Below are 18925 nucleotides of genomic sequence, written 5' to 3' on the forward strand. Positions count from 1 at the left end.
TGGATTGTCAGGCTTTAGGTTGGCTAATAAACTCGGCCAAATTTCTAGAGATGAGAGCTGCACCATTCAAAGTGGGATGGATGCCGTCTCTCGCTACCAGACCGGGTTTTCCCCAGAAAGTGGCCCAATTGTCTATGAAGCCCACATCGTTTGCTGGACACCACCTAGACAGCCAGCGACGGAACGACGACATGCGGCTAAACATGTCATCGCTGGTCAGATTGGGGAGGGATCCAGAGAAAACTACGGAGTCCGACATTAATTTAGCAAAGTTACACACCGACTCAACATTAATTTTAATGACCTCTGTCATTGACGTAATCGGGTGTCATTGCTGCCGACGTGAATAAGCAATTATTTTTAATGCCCTAGTGCGTTGATCACCAGTATACTTGAAGAGGGATGCAACGATTATGGTACAGTTATACTCTGAGGAATAATCACATTTTCACGAGTATACAATTATTATGCGTTAATTAATTTGACAACATTACTAATCACATTAACACTTAAAGTGGTTTTAAAGTGCTCTTTATTGCTGCTTTTTAAAACAGAAACAACACAGTAAGCAAATAATTCAGCACAAAATAATAAAGACAAACAAAAGTTAATCTCTCCCTTTGCAATTAAAGAAAGGTGATCTCTGCCCTGTAAACATCTGTCAGTATTTCCCTTTTAAAAAGAACAAATAGAAATAGATCACAAAATGATTTCATAGAGTTTTCAGTGTGTGGATTCTTTCTATATTTCTTTAGGACCTGAGGTAGAGCTACTACTGCCTGGAAGTCTCCAAGCTCCTGATGTTATGTTAGTGTTACAGTTACTCCTGCCATATTAACTCACAAAGCCCAACATTTACTCAGCACAGACAGGAGGAAGCAACAAGGTGTAACGTTAAATGTTCATTGACTGAAGGTCTTGAGAGGACTACATTCTGACTTCCATAGCTCAACCTTACAAGCCTCCTTGTTTACATTGCACTAAAAGCCCTAACTCTCACCACTACAGCATCGATTGTACCAGGTTTACTTTTAATGCCCTACTTGGCATGTAATTTAACTTAGTTGTTATGTATTAGCTTTACTTGGGCCTGCAAAGTTGGGTGGTGATCCCAAATTGGATGTATTGGCTCCTTTAGCAGCAACATTTTTACTTCAGGTTTTGCAAACGTGTCAATGTGTCATCCTGCTGTACCCACACTACTGACTACTGGCGTTTCTTTGGTAGAAATAAAGCTTTTGTTGCCATAGTTAATCTAGTGTCTGTAGCAGCCTCCATGTGTCTGATAAACACGGCACTTTAAGCTGGTTTGTTTTCGTTCCGTGCAAACAACTTGCAGTGCCATACTCCAACCACCTTGGGGCAGTAGAGCACCATAAATATGTTGATCGACCAGGCGCCCCAGAGAGAAACAAGCGTGCGAAGCTGCGTTCATCTCTTTATCGTGGGCATCAAGAGACGCGCTCGGTGTAAGGTGGAAGTAACTTTTATCCTTCAGAGAAGAGTTAGAAACCGCTCGGGACATACACCTGGTCAAAAGAGCCACGGTCAGCTTAAACCATGTCGGCCTCATCGGCGAAAGTCAGTAGGAAGGAGAATTCAAATCACGACGGAGCGGACGAGACCTCTGGTAACGTTAAGGAATGGCGGTTATCCTGTTCAACGCCATTTTCATTTGTTTTTCGTCATTTTGTTGTTCGCACTGTCTGTTGGGTAGTGTCGAGCTGAAGCGAAACGGCTGTGGATGCACAGTTTAACCTGCATCCTCCTGCATATACACACTGCGGTGTGGCACTAATATAGCATACTAGCATGGGCTAACTCTTTAGCCAGCGTGAGGGGTTAGCTAGCTGTTAGCTCACACTGGCTAGTTCCCGTGTGGAGGCCAGTGCGTGCAGTTAGCTGTGTATGCACTCACTGTTGGCACACCGTGGGAAAGCGTTGGTGGTGGAAGGTGTGGGAGAAATCGCATGGAGCTGTGCGTTTCCTCCTGTAGCTGCGTGTATGGTCGCGTTAGCATTAGCAAGTGCAGCGTTCTGGGTCTCCCGCTCCACAGTAGCCAGGCCGAGCACGGTTGGCTGCGTGCACACATGGCTTTGTGTGCCAGTTTGTAGCTGAGCGCAATGTAAACAAGCGCTTCGTGCTCCTGCAGGCAGCTCTAGTATCGCCGTGAAGCGACCTCATAGATGCTAATGTGTGCCTGACGAGCGTAGTGAGGCTTTTCCTAAACCTGCAGCAGTTGTGATCAGCGTAAGGCAGACAGTATTTTGCAGCCCCTCATTCAAACCAGGCCGCCTTTAGCTGCAACAGGAAGCTCCAGACTACAGGAGGCAGGGGTCTGTCTGCCACGGATCCACCACACACACTAACACCAGCACCAAGCAAACCCCCGACGCACTCTAGAGTTTCCCTGGCTGCAGAATTCGACTTTTGCGATGGTGAAATCAACGCCAACATTTAAAATATTAGAACTAAGTCCAAATCAGATTGATAAAGATGTCTCGTACTTGAAATAAATTAATATGATGTTCGATTTCACTTTGAAAACATTTGAATTAATTACTTAAGCGTGAAAAAAGGGGATTTGAGGTTATATCAGCTGTGGCCGAATGTGCTGCAGCAATGACTTTTATTAAGGTAAAATCATGGTTTACAATTAATTTCAGTAGAAGAGATATAGGTTTAGTTATGGATCCTAAGTTAATCACAATATATTAAAAAAAAAAGTCACTATGTTAAAAAAATCACATATAGGCATGTGTAAATGTTACATCACAATGACTCATCCAAGCAGTGTGATAATCACAGATGACTTCTAAAACTCATGGGTATGCAGAAAAAGTATTTGATGGAATATCCTGGCTGAAGGGTGCAAAAGCATTCAGATTTAATGAACACTGTATTCGCTTTTGTTACATTAGTAATATACGTCTGAGAAGCAATGGGCAACGCATACGTAGATCTGAATATCTGTAACTGTGTTGGAGTTGAGTCTTAAGACTTTAACCAGATTGAATGATAAACCATGTCAACAGTTGAAAACTGTTGTTGCTGCTTTGAAGTGTTCATTCAAAACCCCTGCATTTAAAAGGGTGTCTTCCTTTTTCAGAAAAAGAGCAACAGGAAGCAATTGAACACATTGATGAAGTACAGAATGAAATTGACAGGTGAGTTTTGCTTATGCGCATTGAAAGGTGGGTGTATGGAGAAAGTTTTCTGATTGACATGTTCCTTTGCTTTCTCCCTCAGACTGAACGAACAGGCTAGTGAAGAAATTTTAAAAGTAGAGCAGAAGTACAACAAATTACGCCAGCCATTTTTTCAGAAGCGATCAGAACTCATAGCCAAAATCCCCAATTTTTGGGTCACAACATTTGTCAACCATCCACAAGGTAAAGTGTTACTGTGTTGTCATTGTTTTATTTGTGTGCATGTATGTGTGATCAGCAGCTAACTGTGCATCTGTTGTCTGATTTGCAGTTTCAGCTCTTCTGGGAGAGGAGGACGAGGAAGCACTTCATTACTTGTCGAGAGTGGAGGTCACTGAGTTCGAGGATATCAAGTCTGGATATAGAATAGATTTTGTGAGTTGTCAGGTTTACTGTGGACATCCTTAATACTATACCATATTTGGCTACAGCTGTGACACAGATGTTCTCTTTTCCGTAGTATTTTGATGAAAATCCCTACTTTGAGAACAAAGCCCTTTCCAAAGAGTTTAATGTAAATGAGAGTGGAGACCCTGTTTCCAAATCAACTGAAATCAAATGGAAAGCTGGAAAGGTTAGTTTGCTTTTTTTTTTCTTTAGCTTGTCTGTGACTTTATTAAAACATTGTTTTACTACTAAAAAATAATCACACTAACCTTGGTAGTAGGAAAACTGGAATTCAGAAATTGAATTTACTTTAGTGCTACATGTTGTATTGCACTGTTTGTACTTCAGCCTCTCTTGTCCTCCCAGTGCAGCAATCTGTTTATGCTTTTCTTTCAGATATGTGCATGTATGAAAGTAATTACAATTATTTTCTTATTAATGAACATTTTATATCATTCTGTCGTGACCCTGTTTTCCTCCTAGGACCTGACAAAGCGTACTGGTCAGACACCAAACAAAGCAGGGAAGAAGAGGCAACATGAGGAGCCAGAGAGCTTCTTCACATGGTTTACTGACCACTCTGATGCAGGAGCTGACGAGCTGGGAGAAGTGATCAAGGATGACATCTGGCCTAACCCGCTGCAGTACTACCTGGTAGGATTGTTTCCTCTAGTAGTATGCAGTGTTCATACACTAAGACGACCTGCAAGGTGCTTTGTTGTGTGGCTTTAGAGGCATGCCAAATATCAAATTCAACCCAGGAGCTGCAGTAGAAATTACAGATCTGTAATCAGTGCAGAGTTTGGTGCTTAGACAGAATTTTTCACCACTAGAAAATGAATGTGGCAGGAATTATTGTCTTTTGTTGTGGCAATCACATATTTAAAAATAGAAATAGTGTTTGCAGTCTGAAGTAACTTAATGCAGATACACCCTTATTGTGGCAAATGATAGCACATTGCAAAATTTGTTGCTATTTAGCAGAATCTATTCTTCCTTTTCTCAATGTTTCTGTGCCACTTGCTGAACGTTACCCTGGAACATTTTACAAGCTGTTCTTTTCATTAAATACTGCTCCATTTTGCTCCTTCTTTCTCCTGACTGTGGTCAGCAGGCTCAATTTGAACTTCATCTGGCATTTCCAAAATGAGTCTTGTTTATCATGGATGTTGCTTTGTAGACTTTGAGATCTTCAGTAAGATCTTTAGATGAGTTCATAGTTGCTGTTACAACAGGATTGAAGTCAGACAATTCCTAATGAAAAGTTTTCATTTGAATTACTGGCCAGCTGAGACCTAAAGCACTAATGAAGTTATGTTTCATAAGTAGATGGGTGCACAAACTTTTGCATATGCTGCAATTACTGTTATTTTTTTCTAAGATCACAAAAGTAAAAGTACCAGTGCATTAATATTTGAAAGGCTGATTTTAATGTTTATAATTTATATTTATGTTTGCTGCAGGGGTTGGATTTTCTTCTTTGTAAAAGTCAACAAAATGTGGTATTTGTCGAGGGATGTCTAAACTTTGCCATGGTCGGTTCTTTTAAGAGTCAAACTTAAATGTTGACAAGGTCATTTGCCCATTCAGCTGACATGTTTTCAAAAATATAACTCAAATATTGGTGTTTTGCATTGGTTGTGCTCCATTGTGGTGAGCATAGCTATGCCAGACTGTAAGACTAAATAAGGTAAGGTGAGACTTAGGGTGTGCAGGGTGGTAGTTCACTGATGACTCAATGAAGAACTCATTCTGAATCTGCTGGTTAATGTGTAAATACCCCAAAGGTCCCAGACATGGAGGATGAAGAAGGTGATGGTGATGATGATGAGGATGAAGAGGAGGGTCTGGAAGATATTGATGAGGGGGAGGAAGAGGAAGGTGAAGATGAGGATGGTGATGGAGACGATGGAGAGGTAAGGGTCAACAACACACTATGGAGTGCAGAAACAGTGATTTTAATCAGTGATAACCTAACTCTCATGGACTGACAGGCCTCTTCATAGGAAATCAGTCGTTGATTGGACACTTCAGATGAAAGATTGGAGAGAATAACTCTCTAAAAATATATTTGCACATAAGGAAAGACATAAAGCTTTTAGGGAATTGAGATTTTCCCCATAGAAACATGATTTGTACAATGATGTTCTTGGTTGAACAACCACTGTATATTTTGTTTTTCTTTCAGGACGATGGTGAGGACGATTAAACATTTCAGCCAACAGTTTTTCCCAGTTCTCCCTCTGTGATCATCCTACAGCCCATAGGAACAAAATATTTTGTTTGTTTTGGGGGGTTTTGTAAAAAAAAAAAAAAAAGAAAAAAAAGAAAGAAAGAAAGAAAACAAAAAAACTTTCCCTGTGTGTTGTCAGCCTGTCTGTTTCTTCCTCTGCAGCCAAGCCTCTCTTTAATGCTATGGCTAAAGACCAGCTCTATACACAGCAGGTCTACATGTGGGGTGGGAGTGTTGATGGCTCTCTGGAAGTCTCACCTGTCATTGTTTCTGTACATCTCCCAAAGACATGTAAAAGAATAAAAAAATTTGTAGCATTCTGCACGTCATCCTACGTAGAATTAAAATACGTAAAAATAGCAGTTTCTATGTAAGAATGAAAGTTTCGTTTAAAGATGTGAGTTCAATAAAATAAGCCATGGTGCAGTGATAACGTAATCATAGCATCCTTAGCCACTTTTATATATAAATGTATATTATAATATATCCAGTGGTGAGGGTTACTAAGGCTAATTAGAAGTTGCATTTTCCTTTGTGACTTATTGTACTAATGGAATTGATTGAAAGCACCAGCTTTTCCTTTCAGCCGTTGTAAATGTTTTTGGAATATAGATGTATCTTAGTAAGTTGTTAATTGTACACAGTTTAATGGGGAGGTCTGGTGGGGCAGCAGGGCTTTGACACATGAATAGATTTAAAATTATTTTGTTTTTCAGGCTCCTACAACAAAGTTTGAAATACATGTTTTTGTTTTTTTTTTATAAAAACCTAAAGCTGAAATTCTGAGCTTGGCTTTGCATATTGAGACAGGAGGGAGGACAAAATTTCTGTCAAGTGATCTGAGGAGTCTGCAGCATTTCTCCTGTTCCACTGGAAACTTGTTCACATTAAATTAAGTGTACCAGTTGCTTTGTAACAATAAATAAATGTATACATGATGTTTGGAGGAGTTTGGTCACGTGGGTTTTCCGCTGTAGTTTGGATACAAATGCAGCATACTTGTGAATAGGCCAGTGCATAAGTTAACTGAGTATACTGTTGAGATGCCCTTGAGCAATTGAATGGTTAGCAAAGGTTTTGTTGCATGCAGTCTGTGGTTGGGCCAGTTGGGGTCAATGTATTTGATACATGATTGTGTAGGTTTGGTCAGGAACTTTGTGGAAAGTTGTTTGTAGCCTTACCACACAATTAAACATCACAATGCAAATTGGTATGCTGTTTGTGTTAGGAAAGACCTGCACTTACGGGTCTGTCAGCCTCTCTGAGGCGAAGCTTCATCCTTTACAAAGGATGGAAGGGATCACTTATAAACTGGTAAGATTTGCTCATTAAATTGAATTGAGATTTCGCACAGTTGGGTTGTATCTGCAGCTTCAATTATTTTGCTAGCAGTATTTACTGTTCTCTGCAGTTTACGCCTGTTCCAACATTGACGTGTCCATATCACATGGTCATATTAAAAATACTTTACACCATATTCTTTAATCACCTTTTCAGGAGTTTGTTTACCACAATTAAACTCATTCAATTTCCTCAACACAAAGTGTCTGTGGCTTTTCTGTCAACGTACTGTTCTTTGTAAAACCAATGTGGTCCTGTGGTATTTAAAGCTAGGATAGGCTGCACTTAGGCACTGGTTCAGCACAAATTAACTACATTTACATTTTGCTGTCCCATTTCAGGATGTGTACTATATTAGGCTCTCCAGGAGCTACTAAAACAATGTTTCTTTCCTTAGGCTCCGCAAAGAGAACAGTGCTATAAATTATTCTTATGTTCCGCAATGAAACATGTATCAAGGCAACAGAAAACATCAATGTGGTGGTGGCCGATTCCAGGACCAGCTTGATTGAGATCTGGATGGGATACCCGTTGCTCATTCACACCATGACAGTGTCTTTGAGCAAAGTGGCCTAACCCCATGTGTCCCTGTGGGCAGCAGGTTGGATGGAGTTTCATTGTGAAACTGTGAATGTTACTTCCTGTTGTCTTCCTGGACACTGCACAATGATGCATCACGCTTGTGTAGTGTATAAGAAAAATGCAATTTAACACATTACAGTTAAAAGTTTGTTTCATATTTCCCCAAATTCCTGTGATAAAATTCCATTTTCAGTTTATTTGTATATCACCAAATCACAATACAATCATCTCAAAGGACTTTACAAAAAAACCCAACAATTCCCTTATGATCAAGCACTTGGTGACAGTGGAGAGGAAAAACTCCCTTTAACGGAAGAACAAACCTCCAGCAGAACCGGGCTCAGTTTGGGCGGCCATCTGCCTCGACCGGTTGGGGTGAGTGGATAGAGGAGAGAGAAAAGAACAGCAACAATAAACAACAAATAGACACTGCAGGTTGGTGGGGCCAGTAACTGCACATCAGCAATATACAGCTCCAGGACCAGGGACACCTGCAGAAGGTACAGAGAGAACAGAGAGAGAGGGAGAGAGCACAAACTACAGGGATAAGTCTTAAATTATATTTTGGTTCATTTTGAAGGGGGGTGTCAATCGCCACCTTTTCTTTTAGGAAACAAACTTGTTTCCAGTGTATGCTGCATACCTGTCATCTTCAATAAAACGTCATATCACTCTCACACCAGTAGGTGGCAGATATAACACGTTAAGGGACGGAATAAAAAGAGCAGCAGTCAGAATGGGTAGGCCTACATCTCAATTAATTTGTTAAATTCATTTTTTTATAGCTTCTTAACAGAACCTTACATTTTAACACTTTCTTTGACACATGTACTGATTATATCCCTGACATTTTATTCTGTAATAGCTGTGTTTTAATATGTAATGACTTGTGATGAAATTCAAGCACTGTGCCATAACAGCCTGGAAATTAAGGGGTTCAAAGATGGCAAATCAAAAACGATTTCTGGTTGAGCGAGATTCTCGGAGCATATCTACACGATTCACGTAAATCACCTATTTCAAGATGAAAACGGCTAATGTCGCTGAAAGGTGACAAGTTTCACCCCTCATTATCTATAAACCTTCATTAGCAGCCTTTCATTAGTTCAGCTTTTGGATCTAATAGATAGATAGATACTTTATTCATCCCCCATAATTCAGATTGTCAAGCAGCTCTTATATTAACTTTAACATAGAAATTTCACTATAAAATACAATAAACAGATACAGACACTCAGTCAATAACATATAACATAAATAGCATAAATAACATATCAACAATTACTATTAAAAAGTCTAATGGCTGTGGGGACAAAGGATCTCCTCAACCTCTCAGTTCTGCAGCGCAGTGAGATGAGCCTCTCATTCGCAGCTGCTACTCTGTTTAGTCAGTATATCAGCTTCCTTCACATCTGCTGCTCCACCACAGTTCTGACAGGGTCCAGCCCCCTGCCTAGCACAGAACTGGCCTTTTTTCACCAGTCTGTAATGCCACTCCCCCAACAATTCAATTCAATTCAATTCAATTCAATTCAATTCAATTCCATTTTATTTGTATAGCGCCAAATCACAATACAAATCATCTCAAGGCACTTTACAAAAACAAAGCAGAACCAGGCTCAGTTTGGGCGGCCATCTGCCTCGACCTGTTGGGGTGAGTGGATAGAGGAGAGAGAAAAGAACAGTGTCCACCATGCACACATGCCTCAACAGCCGTATTATCACAATACTTCTGAATGTAGGAAGACTGAGTTATACCTAAAGTCCGATGTGTAGACTGTGAACATAAAAGGAGCAAAAACAGAGTAATCGCAATGTCAAGGCATTTGACAGATGATTTTCCAGGTATGTGATACACCTTGGTAAGAGCACAATTATGGAGAATCAGCTCTAGATGTTTCAGAAAAATCTGACTAGTTCTCATTTAAACAATGAACACAGGGAGTTTCTTCAGCTCTGACTTTTGAAGGATTGTTGCTCAGCAGTAAGACTAAAGTGTGGTGGTGAGATGGAGCAGCCTTGCTTTATGCAAACTGGACTGTTTGTATTTTTGGATTGGTTTTGGGTCAGTTTTTCACCACAACCACACAGTTCCAGAGTTTTACATTGAAATTAGGGTTTTAGAGAACTGAATGTTGTGTAAAAACCAAGAAATAAAATGACACCATCATCCTTTATCAAGTCACTGTTGTCAATTCAATTCTGTGTTAGGAGTTGAGTGAGCCTTTATAAGCCCAGACTGGATTTGACTAGTTATTTGATGGAGCGTGTGTTTAAAGTGGGTATTTAAAGTGTGAGCAAATAGTTTAGAGTCACTATTCAGAAGGGAAACAGGCAAAGATTATTCCTTTCCTGGTTTGGGAATTCCTTGTCACATAGTAACAGGAAGAATCTAGTTATCCATGGACTTCATAAAAACCTATAAGATTTCCTCTGAGTTCCAGAAATGTTTATAAAAATTAGCTGGAGACTAAATCAGTTCCAAATCTGTTTCCCAGTCTAAAGCTCTTCATTTATTAGATTTATGTTAATAGAGTTGCTTCCTGCATAAGAGGAGGAGCCTCCATAGACCCCCATAGAATGTGTTAGGCTTCTTCTTATGTTGAATGTGTTCATTAGATTTGTGTGTGTGTGTGTGTGTGTCCAGTATACAGAAATAATAATATTCAGATGGATGTTGGTCTGAGCCAGTTCTGACACGGGACAGCGCTCTGTCCAATGAGCTGCAGGTGTGGACAGTTCAATGCTGACGTCATCCAGCATGTCGTCGCCTCGTGTTTTCGTTGGCTTTCTTTGCTATGACGTAATGCCGCTGCTGCGCAGAAGAAACGGAAGTGATTGTAGACTTCCTGTTCGTAACCAAGGTAACATGGGTAGGAACGCTGTGAGGGATCAGACCAGTCCGCTTCTGTGAGCATGTTTTCTGACGAAGCCCTAGGCTCAGTGAGCATCCGGTCCCAGTGGAGGAGGTCTCAGCAGCTGGAGCGGGACTCGGTAAGTGTGAGCAGCAGCACCAAGCTCCACTCACTGAAATCTGACAGAACAAATGTTGTTGCTGTGAACTGAAGAAGCATGACTGGTTTTCAGAGAGGCTGTCAGACCGGAGACGTGCACAGTGCTGAGGCACAGGTCCAGACCGCCTGCACGGCCACCAACTGCACCCAGACAGAGCCTCCGGACGACACAGCGGAGCTCTTCCATCAAACCCAGGCTGAGCAAGAGCCGCCTGGCTTGAAGGACTTTGTGCAGCGGGTCGAGGACGCGGTGATCAGAGAGCTGGTCAGAAATGGCAGGAGTCACGCCTTCGATGGGTTCCAGGTGAACTGGGACGATCGTAGTCAGCTGGTAAGCAGCACCGCCCCCTGTGGTCAAGGGCAACACAGATGCGCAGTTCAAGCTGCTGACAAATGCACCTACACTTCTAAATCTAATGTATCCAGTCTTATGTCATGGCGGCAACCCGTCCCTCGCACTTAAAAGACACCAAACATCCCGTGATCCTCCGTGAAGCCTCGTCCCAGCACAGCAACGAGTCTATAAGGCTCTTCCTAAAAACAGCCTCCAGAAAGCGAGCAAATGTCAGGAAACGCTGCTTGAACAGAGCAAATAAAACACATGACACGGAACATTCAGCAGCTGGAAGTAAACCAGGATCAGTTATCATTAAAAGCATTTGTTGTTTTTAAACAGCTCTTTGCTTTAGAAATCATTAGTTTGGTCATTTGCGCTTTAGCCGTGCGCGCCCCCGTGTGATGCAGGCAGGCTATTGTCCCATTTTGCTGGCGTCGGCAGGGCCGTGCACAGACCCTTTGTGGGGCATGTGCTGAAAGTGAAAAAGGGCATCCCCCTGCACCCTCCCTTTTTAATTGGTCACATCTTAATGACCAATAAATAACACAAAATAATAGTCTCAAAAGCTTTGTATTTACCTCCCTCTCCTCTCTCTCTCTTTCTCTATATATATATACGAATAAATGTCAAGATGAATGAAGTATCTATCTATCTATCTATCTATCTATCTATCTATCTATCTATCTATATATAATAGGTGGGTACACACATTACATTCTACATGATAAAATTTTCACAGTGGCCTGATTCTGTAATGTTTTTTTTGTTACTACAACATTACTGTAGTAAAACCGTGTTTTACTATGGGTATACATGTGAAGACCAGCGGACAGTATAGAATATTAGATTAAAAAATGAGCTAGCTAACAAATACTTGCATATTAACATTGTAGACATAACCATGGTTTGACCATATAATATGAATAAGTGTTAATAAATGAAGTGCATCAGCAGATCGCCATCATAAACCAAAAGACTAGCTGATGAGGATTACTGATGAGGATTACTGTATCAAACTCAAATGCAGTTACAGCTGGGTTTTTGACCAGCCAATGTGTGCAAATGTGCAATTTGTCATTTTTCATCAACGGGTTACAAAGTTTGTTGTAGCAATATGGGCGCTCAGTTTTTCCTGTTCTAAAATACATTTGGCCAAAATCTCATTTTATAAAAGATGAAATGCTACTGTATGCACAGGATATTTAAGTGTAGACTATTGGCTGTGACTACCTTAGATGGCAAATGCTAGCCCTCTCTCTCAGACCTCAAATGCATAAAATATGAGCCTTTATAGACATACTAGTGTTTCTTGTGGAAAGACAACGCTGTACTTATTCAAAAACAAGATATTTATTTACCCTTGCAAACTCTTTTTAATACCTTTCATTGACTAAATATATTTTTAAGACAGACAGGCATTGATCTATTGAAGAACAAAAAAAAAACAAAAAAACACCACCTTCAAAAAAGGGCACTTTGGATTATAAGGACAAAAGGCATGTGCTCTGCACAGGTTGAGCCCTACCTGTGCACGTGCCTGTGTGTCGGCAACCATCGGCCACCGCACTGTCATGTCCTGACTCCTCTGTCTATTAGGAGCATCTAGTTACAAAGGACAAAGACACTTGTTAAATGATTGTCTCACACTTGGAGCAGACAGTTGGCTCAGTGTGCATTTAATTCATGTAATAAACTGGGGTTGATCAACAGCCAGTGTGTGTTGCATTTTGTATTGAGAGCACTGTCTTCCATGTTTGCAGGTTTCATGTCTCCACTGCCTTCAACATCCCATCGCTCAAGAGCAAGGTCTTCATGTAACCAGTGTGTCCTGGAGTTATACAGGTTCAGTCATTGCCTGTGCATATGGTCGGTATGTTCCTGTTTTCCCTAATGTGTATGTTTAGATTTTTTGTTAACAGAGCTGAAAGTCCACTGAGAATGTGCTGGATGTTGGACCTGTAATCATCAGATGTCTATGTATTTTTCTTGGGCAGGATAGACGATGGACACTGGAGCACTGAGAGGTCCTACGTATGTACATGGAACCTGGACCGTCGAGGCCTGAGCACTACACAAGCTGATCTGGCCATTGATGTGCCCACTGCGGTCACTGCTCTGTGCTGCCACCCCAGCCAGCCCGCACTCATTGCAGGTATACTGTCACTCTGTGCTCTCACATCACCAGTTGTGGAGTGAATGCAGTTATATTTTTTAATGATTCATTTTAATCTTAGGACTGGGAAAGCCTCCTGTTATTTTCATTCATGCTTTATTCCTGTTATCTTAGTGGCTGTCAAACCACTCTGTATGTGTGTTGGCTGCTGTGGTTGCAGGGGGTCTCTACAGTGGAGAGGTGGTGGTCTGGGACACCAGTCAGACTCAGGACCCTGTGCTGGCCCTAACTGGAATGTCAGCTGACAGCCACACAGAGCCTGTTTATCAGGCCAGTATATACAATGTGCTTGAATGTATGTTCTAACTGAGCTGGGTCTACCATGGATTGGACTCTGATAACTTATGGCATGTTTGAGCCACTGGACGCCAGTCTGACCTGTGTGTGTGTGTGCGTTGGTGCATGCAGGTCACCTGGGTAGCCCTGCAGAAGAAAGGAGAATTTGGGGTGCTGAGTGCCAGCTCGGGGGGAAGGGTGCTGCTGTGGACGGTGGACTCAGACCAGGGCAGGTTTATCCTGAATGTTGCCTACGCTTTAGTACAACAGCAGGTTCCCCACAGCAGCAGCAGCGTCAGCTACAAGGTGAGCGTCACAGTGACAAAAGGTGAAACTGAAACAATGACACTATTCTACAATATCAGTGTAGAATAACTCAGAGATGAGACCAAACAGAGAGCATCACTGTGTTTAGCTGGAAAATACTTGGAAAGATGCAGGACCCAGTGTAGCCTACTATCACAGTCTAACAGAGTCCAGATTTAATATTTTTCTTATCATTCAGATTGAAAGCTAATCAGTGATGATCAGTAGCATTCAGTAAGGATTTAGGAAAGTTATAGTTTTGCATCTTATGTCTCCCACAGGCCCGCGGCAGCAGCGCTGTGGGTGTGACCTCCCTGGCTCTGTCTCCCTGGGATGGTGATACCTTCCTGGTAGGCTCTGAGGGTGGCCTGCTGCTTAGGTGCTCCTTCTCCTCCAAGATTCCAGCCACTACACCCTCAGAAGGCCAGAGCATGACCCCAAGAGCCCCAGCAGTCTTCTCATTCAGGCCTTGCAGTGGCCCTGTCCACTCCATACACTGTTCTCCTTTCCACAGGTGACAGCACCACACACAGACTTTACACATATTCTGCAGTGATTTTACAGGTGTCCTGACTTGTGTGTCATTTTATCTGCAGGAACCTGTTTGTAAGTGCAGGGACCGATGGCCTGGTTCATCTCTATTCTCTGCTGCAGACCAACCCACTGCTCTCTCTCAGGGTTTCAGACTCCTATGTGTTTCAGGTGCAGTGGTCTCCCACCAGACCACTGGTTTTTGCTGCAGCCACAGGACAAGGTGCAACATACAATTGAGTATATGGATGGTGTAAACGTTAATCTATATAGTTTTTTAAGGTTTGCATGTGTCACCAGACAGACCTGTGGAGCCATGCATGAATTTATTACACACTATCTCCAAGGTCAAATATCAGAAGTTGAAATTTCAGAGCAGAGACCTGTGTCATTGCTCTGGACTATTGGTTACTGACCTATTCTTGTTAATTAGCGAAAACCAGTTGAGAAGCAGAAATACCAGCTTAACATGCTGTGCCATGTAAATTAAGCAACATTACCAACCGTTTCATTATGTATTGTGTGTCTCTCCCAGGTGACGTGCAGATAATTGACCTGGGCCGTAGGTCACTACTGAGGCCGGCAGCCACCATCAAGCAGAGATACTCAGGCCAAGCTGCAACTTGTTTGGCCTTTAACTGTCAAAATCCTCATCTCTTGGCAGTGGGAAATACAGATGGGACTGTTGGTGTTTGGCAGCTAAGCAACGATTTGACTGAGCAGAACCCCAGAGAGAGCAGTCAGCTGGAGCAGATAGCCAATCAGGTGGCAGAATGAGATCATTACTGCTGCACAGGACTGCTTATGTCTCCATATCATCATATAAATGAACATGTGTGGAAGGGAAATAAAACGAGAGTGGAGGTTTCCAGTTCTAACCAGTAGCGTTTATTAAAGCACACTGCAGTTGTTAAGGTGTTACATTATTGTTGGGTTCTTTAATTTTATTGAAAGCACAAGCTAAAACAGCTAAAACAATCACATTCAAATGTAGAGAGAGCCACTATGCTATTATGAGAAGCACAAATAGTTAAGGGTAGAGCAAGATAAATAGATAATACAGATAGCTGTTGTTAGTGAGTATTCCTAGTGCCACAGTCATGCAGTTTCAGCTGTGTGTTGAAGTGTGTAGGGTAAACGCATCCAATTGGTCACTGGTTGTTAAGGGACTAGTTGACAAAGAGAGAGCGTGTGAATTCCACAAAGTCGAAAGCTGATGGCAGTTCACGGCCCTTGCTGTCAAGGTAGGGCTTCATGTGTGAGAGGCAGTAGTCTGCCTGCTCCTTGGTCAGATTCTGAAAAGAGGAGAACCGTTAGAACTTGGGAGTATGTGAACCTGAACCGAAAGTGAGCAATGAACACATCTGACCTGATAGAGCTCTTCTTTAGTGACGTAGGGTTTGTTCTCGGTGCTGAGAGCTCGGAAAGCACTCTCTATCTCCTCACTGGATTTGACGTTCTCAGTCTCACGGCTAATCATGAACGCCATATACTCCTGCAATGAAACGTTTCCGTCCCTGCAGGCACAGATTCCAGTTAGCCGGCAAATACAACAGTGTGCAAAATACAAACGATGTGCACAATACAAAATAACAAAGACCTGTTAGGATCCACTGTGTCGAGTATGGCCTCAAACTCAGGATCAGGTTCTCCTTCTTCTACCATGGGCAGGTCATACCCCAGCGAGCGCAGACATGACTTGAACTCCTGGTGGTTTAGACGGCCAGACTTCTCCTTGTCAAAGTGCCTGCAGACAAACAAGTAAACATGATGTTAGCTGGTCTGAATGAAAACAGACATGAGACTGAAAATGACATGAGGGAAGGTCAACACCACTTACTTAAACATCATGCTGAACTCCTTCAGAGCCTCTTCTGTCACTCCAGTGGTATTCCTGAAAACCAAAGAGGAACATGAGCCTAGAACAGCCACAGCAGCCGCATTTGAGCAGCACCTATAAAGGCTTAAACATTTCAGCTTTCTTTCATTTGGCAACAGAATCCTTGACTAGCAGTAACATGCAGTAATCCTGCTGCTGTGTACCTGGCCTGTATCTGTTGCTCCAGATTGTGCTGCATTCTCATTCCAAGTTGATCTAATTGGTCCCACTGCTGGGCCAGGCCCACTGTACTGTGCTCTGTGTACTTGTTGTCCAAGATCAGTGCTTCCTCCATAGCTGCACCCAAGTCTTCAATCTTCTTCAGCTGGCTGCGCATGGCCCTGATCTCCTGGTGCTTACGCTACACACACACACACACACACACACACACACACACCAACAAACCCTGTCACAGCTCAGCTCAGAACTCATAAAAAACATCTTGTTCAACTATTTGTCTACTGAGAGCGACTTGCTACATTTTAGGACTGGGAACTCCTCTGCTGGTCATCTCCACCAGCAGCAGTGTTAACAGGTATTGATTTGGAACAATGACATTTACCTTGGTGGCCTCCAGCTGGGACTCCAGGGTGCCTGACTCTTCCACCATACACGACCTAATGCCAACAGAAACTGATATTAGGAACGAAGCAGCACAGTCTAGAAACGTACTGCACCCACTCCTGACATGGGTATTAGAAGACATGTTCTCTACAACCCAGCATACCCAGGCAAACCTTGATGAATTAGATTTCATTGTAATGTATGGAGGTGATCTATTACTACCATTACTTGGGTGAATCATGTAGTATGTCATTATTTGGACAAAATGACTTCACATTTGTAAGTGAACCTGTTATGCTGTCTTTCTTGCCAGAGAGTGGAGTTGCATTCATGCAAAAACTACTGGTAACCCAAACCATGCAAGGTCAGGGCTACTGCACAGAGGACGGAAACTGCAGCACGTCATTAGTATGCAATGATTAAAGTCAGCTGGTGCACAGAAACTTAAAAAGCCCCAGTGTCCACATGGAACCAAATTCTATTCAAAATTCTACTTATGCACTAGTTTTTAAAAAAATTTATATATGTGCAACAAAAGACAATTTGCACTTTTCATCCCTTAAGTGTACACAGGAAATATGATGACAACTAGTTAGTCCCCTGGCTGAAAGCAGTGCTGACAGCATCTTGGTCCTTGGAGTTTGAGGACGGGGTGAGTGTTAGTGCAGCAGTGTGGCACTGAGCACACCAGAGCCTAACATGGTGTTTTTAGAGTGAAGTGCATGAGGTCAGCAGCCCTCACACTGAGTGGGTCAGAAAAAGCAAAAACACCAGAGCAAGTCTTAAAGGAGGTTGACCTTCCAGAAAGATCATCAGCTACTTGGTACTGATAGACACAGATAACCCGTCGATAGGCTATGCTATTCAGAGAGAGGATGGGGGAAGAGGGAAGACCAGAGATTAAAGATCAGATAAGAAAATGGAGGGAAAACACAGGGAATAGTCCAGAAGAAAATCATCTAAGTGAAGGAGCAATAATGGGGATATATGGGTTTTAAACAGGTCTTAGCAAGCTTGATCATTTTGAAAACACCCACCTTAGAGATCAAAGATTTGCTTTCATCATCACATCCCACACAGTTCTTACAACCACACATGGATCAAACACTTAATCACATAAAAAGAGAAAAAAGTGATATTAACCCATCCAAAAGATATGTCCTGATTATCACAGTAATCCCCAGCACCAGCGAGGAGACAGCCAAGAGGAAGGCGAGGGGGGAGAGAAAAAGAGAGAAATACACATTAACAACATGAGACAAACAGTGCTCACTGCAAACAACCCTGAAAACTCAACGAGCTAAAGACCAGTGTGCAGGTGGTGAATATGTTCAATGCCTTGGCTTTGAGAACTGAACTGTCTTCTAATGTGGTGTTTGTGCAAGACAGCAAACACTAAGCATACAAGTAAGCATGCCTTGTGCTGAGATTATTCAGTGGCTTTACAGAAAGACTAACACTGCAGAAAGCATCCTCACACATAATATTCAGTGGGTATATAACTGTGGGTATAAAATGTGTGTGCAGCTGAAGATCATCATGCAGCCAAAGTTTTCATCAAAACAGGATCATGTGTCACTGATGTTGACCTCTAAAACCCCAGTACAGGTTTATAAAGACATCATTCTCTACCTGGTCTCCTGCAGCCACTGATGGAAAGCGTTGGCGTGTTGCGCAAACTCCTGACGCAACTTGTCGTTTTCCTCCTGCCTCCTCTGTTCCTTCTGCAGCTCCAGCTCTCGCTCCTACACTCACAGTTACAGGCAGGAGCAACAGGAAGCAGCAAGGTAAGTGCAACAAGCTTTTCATTGAGACTGCATCCATGGTGGTGTTTTTGCAGGCAAAGCCAGTTTACGTTAAGTCATGTGTACTTAGCACAACACTAAAAATATCGAAAAACTAATATTTGTATCATAATAGTTACATTCGACACTGTGCTATTAAACATTCTTTCAGCCTTGTTATGGTAACTTTTATTGCTGACTGATCTTAGGTAACAAGACCATAAGATGTGAATGAAAGGTCCTGATCGCAAATAGACCTTGAACCACAATAATATAAAAATATCCATGTACATTAGAGGTTGACCGATT

At 42.1% G+C, this 18925-nt stretch overlaps 3 protein-coding genes across 10 annotated transcripts in view; 2 read left to right on the forward strand and 1 right to left on the reverse strand.

Moving 5' to 3' along the window:
• The first annotated feature begins 1400 nt into the window (after window positions 1-1400).
• On the forward strand, window positions 1401-6775 carry LOC113124903 (protein SET-like). The gene is made up of 8 exons (XM_026298073.1): window positions 1401-1630; window positions 3110-3167; window positions 3250-3392; window positions 3481-3584; window positions 3670-3783; window positions 4080-4250; window positions 5384-5512; window positions 5785-6775. Exons 1-8 carry the CDS (start codon window positions 1561-1563, stop codon window positions 5803-5805), a joined length of 810 nt encoding a protein of 269 aa, XP_026153858.1. The 5' UTR covers window positions 1401-1560; the 3' UTR covers window positions 5806-6775.
• A 3597-nt stretch (window positions 6776-10372) lies between these two features.
• Window positions 10373-15193, forward strand: dync2i2 (dynein 2 intermediate chain 2). The gene is made up of 9 exons (XM_026298132.2): window positions 10373-10746; window positions 10840-11097; window positions 12864-12973; window positions 13098-13255; window positions 13437-13546; window positions 13685-13858; window positions 14140-14372; window positions 14455-14612; window positions 14925-15193. Exons 1-9 carry the CDS (start codon window positions 10669-10671, stop codon window positions 15164-15166), a joined length of 1521 nt encoding a protein of 506 aa, XP_026153917.1. The 5' UTR covers window positions 10373-10668; the 3' UTR covers window positions 15167-15193.
• A 68-nt stretch (window positions 15194-15261) lies between these two features.
• The window catches only part of sptan1 (spectrin alpha, non-erythrocytic 1), a 38757-nt gene continuing 35093 nt past the window's right edge, over window positions 15262-18925 (reverse strand). For 3 of the 8 annotated variants that reach the window (XM_026298126.1, XM_026298125.2, XM_026298124.1), the window contains 9 exons: window positions 18465-18577; window positions 17976-17993; window positions 17630-17692; window positions 16831-16885; window positions 16433-16629; window positions 16230-16283; window positions 15990-16136; window positions 15759-15906; window positions 15559-15684 (listed from right to left, as the gene is read on the reverse strand). In XM_026298126.1, the coding sequence (XP_026153911.1) occupies window positions 15559-15684; window positions 15759-15906; window positions 15990-16136; window positions 16230-16283; window positions 16433-16629; window positions 16831-16885; window positions 17630-17692; window positions 17976-17993; window positions 18465-18577 (921 nt within the window). Of the gene's footprint in view, window positions 15685-15758; window positions 15907-15989; window positions 16137-16229; window positions 16284-16432; window positions 16630-16830; window positions 16886-17629; window positions 17693-17975; window positions 17994-18464; window positions 18578-18925 lie in introns of all 8 variants that reach the window. The other 5 variants (XM_026298127.2, XM_026298130.1, XM_026298123.2 and 2 more) reach the window with 4 other exon arrangements.

Source organism: Mastacembelus armatus, chromosome 12 (genome assembly GCF_900324485.2).
Source record: "Mastacembelus armatus chromosome 12, fMasArm1.2, whole genome shotgun sequence".
Taxonomy (NCBI): domain Eukaryota; kingdom Metazoa; phylum Chordata; class Actinopteri; order Synbranchiformes; family Mastacembelidae; genus Mastacembelus; species Mastacembelus armatus.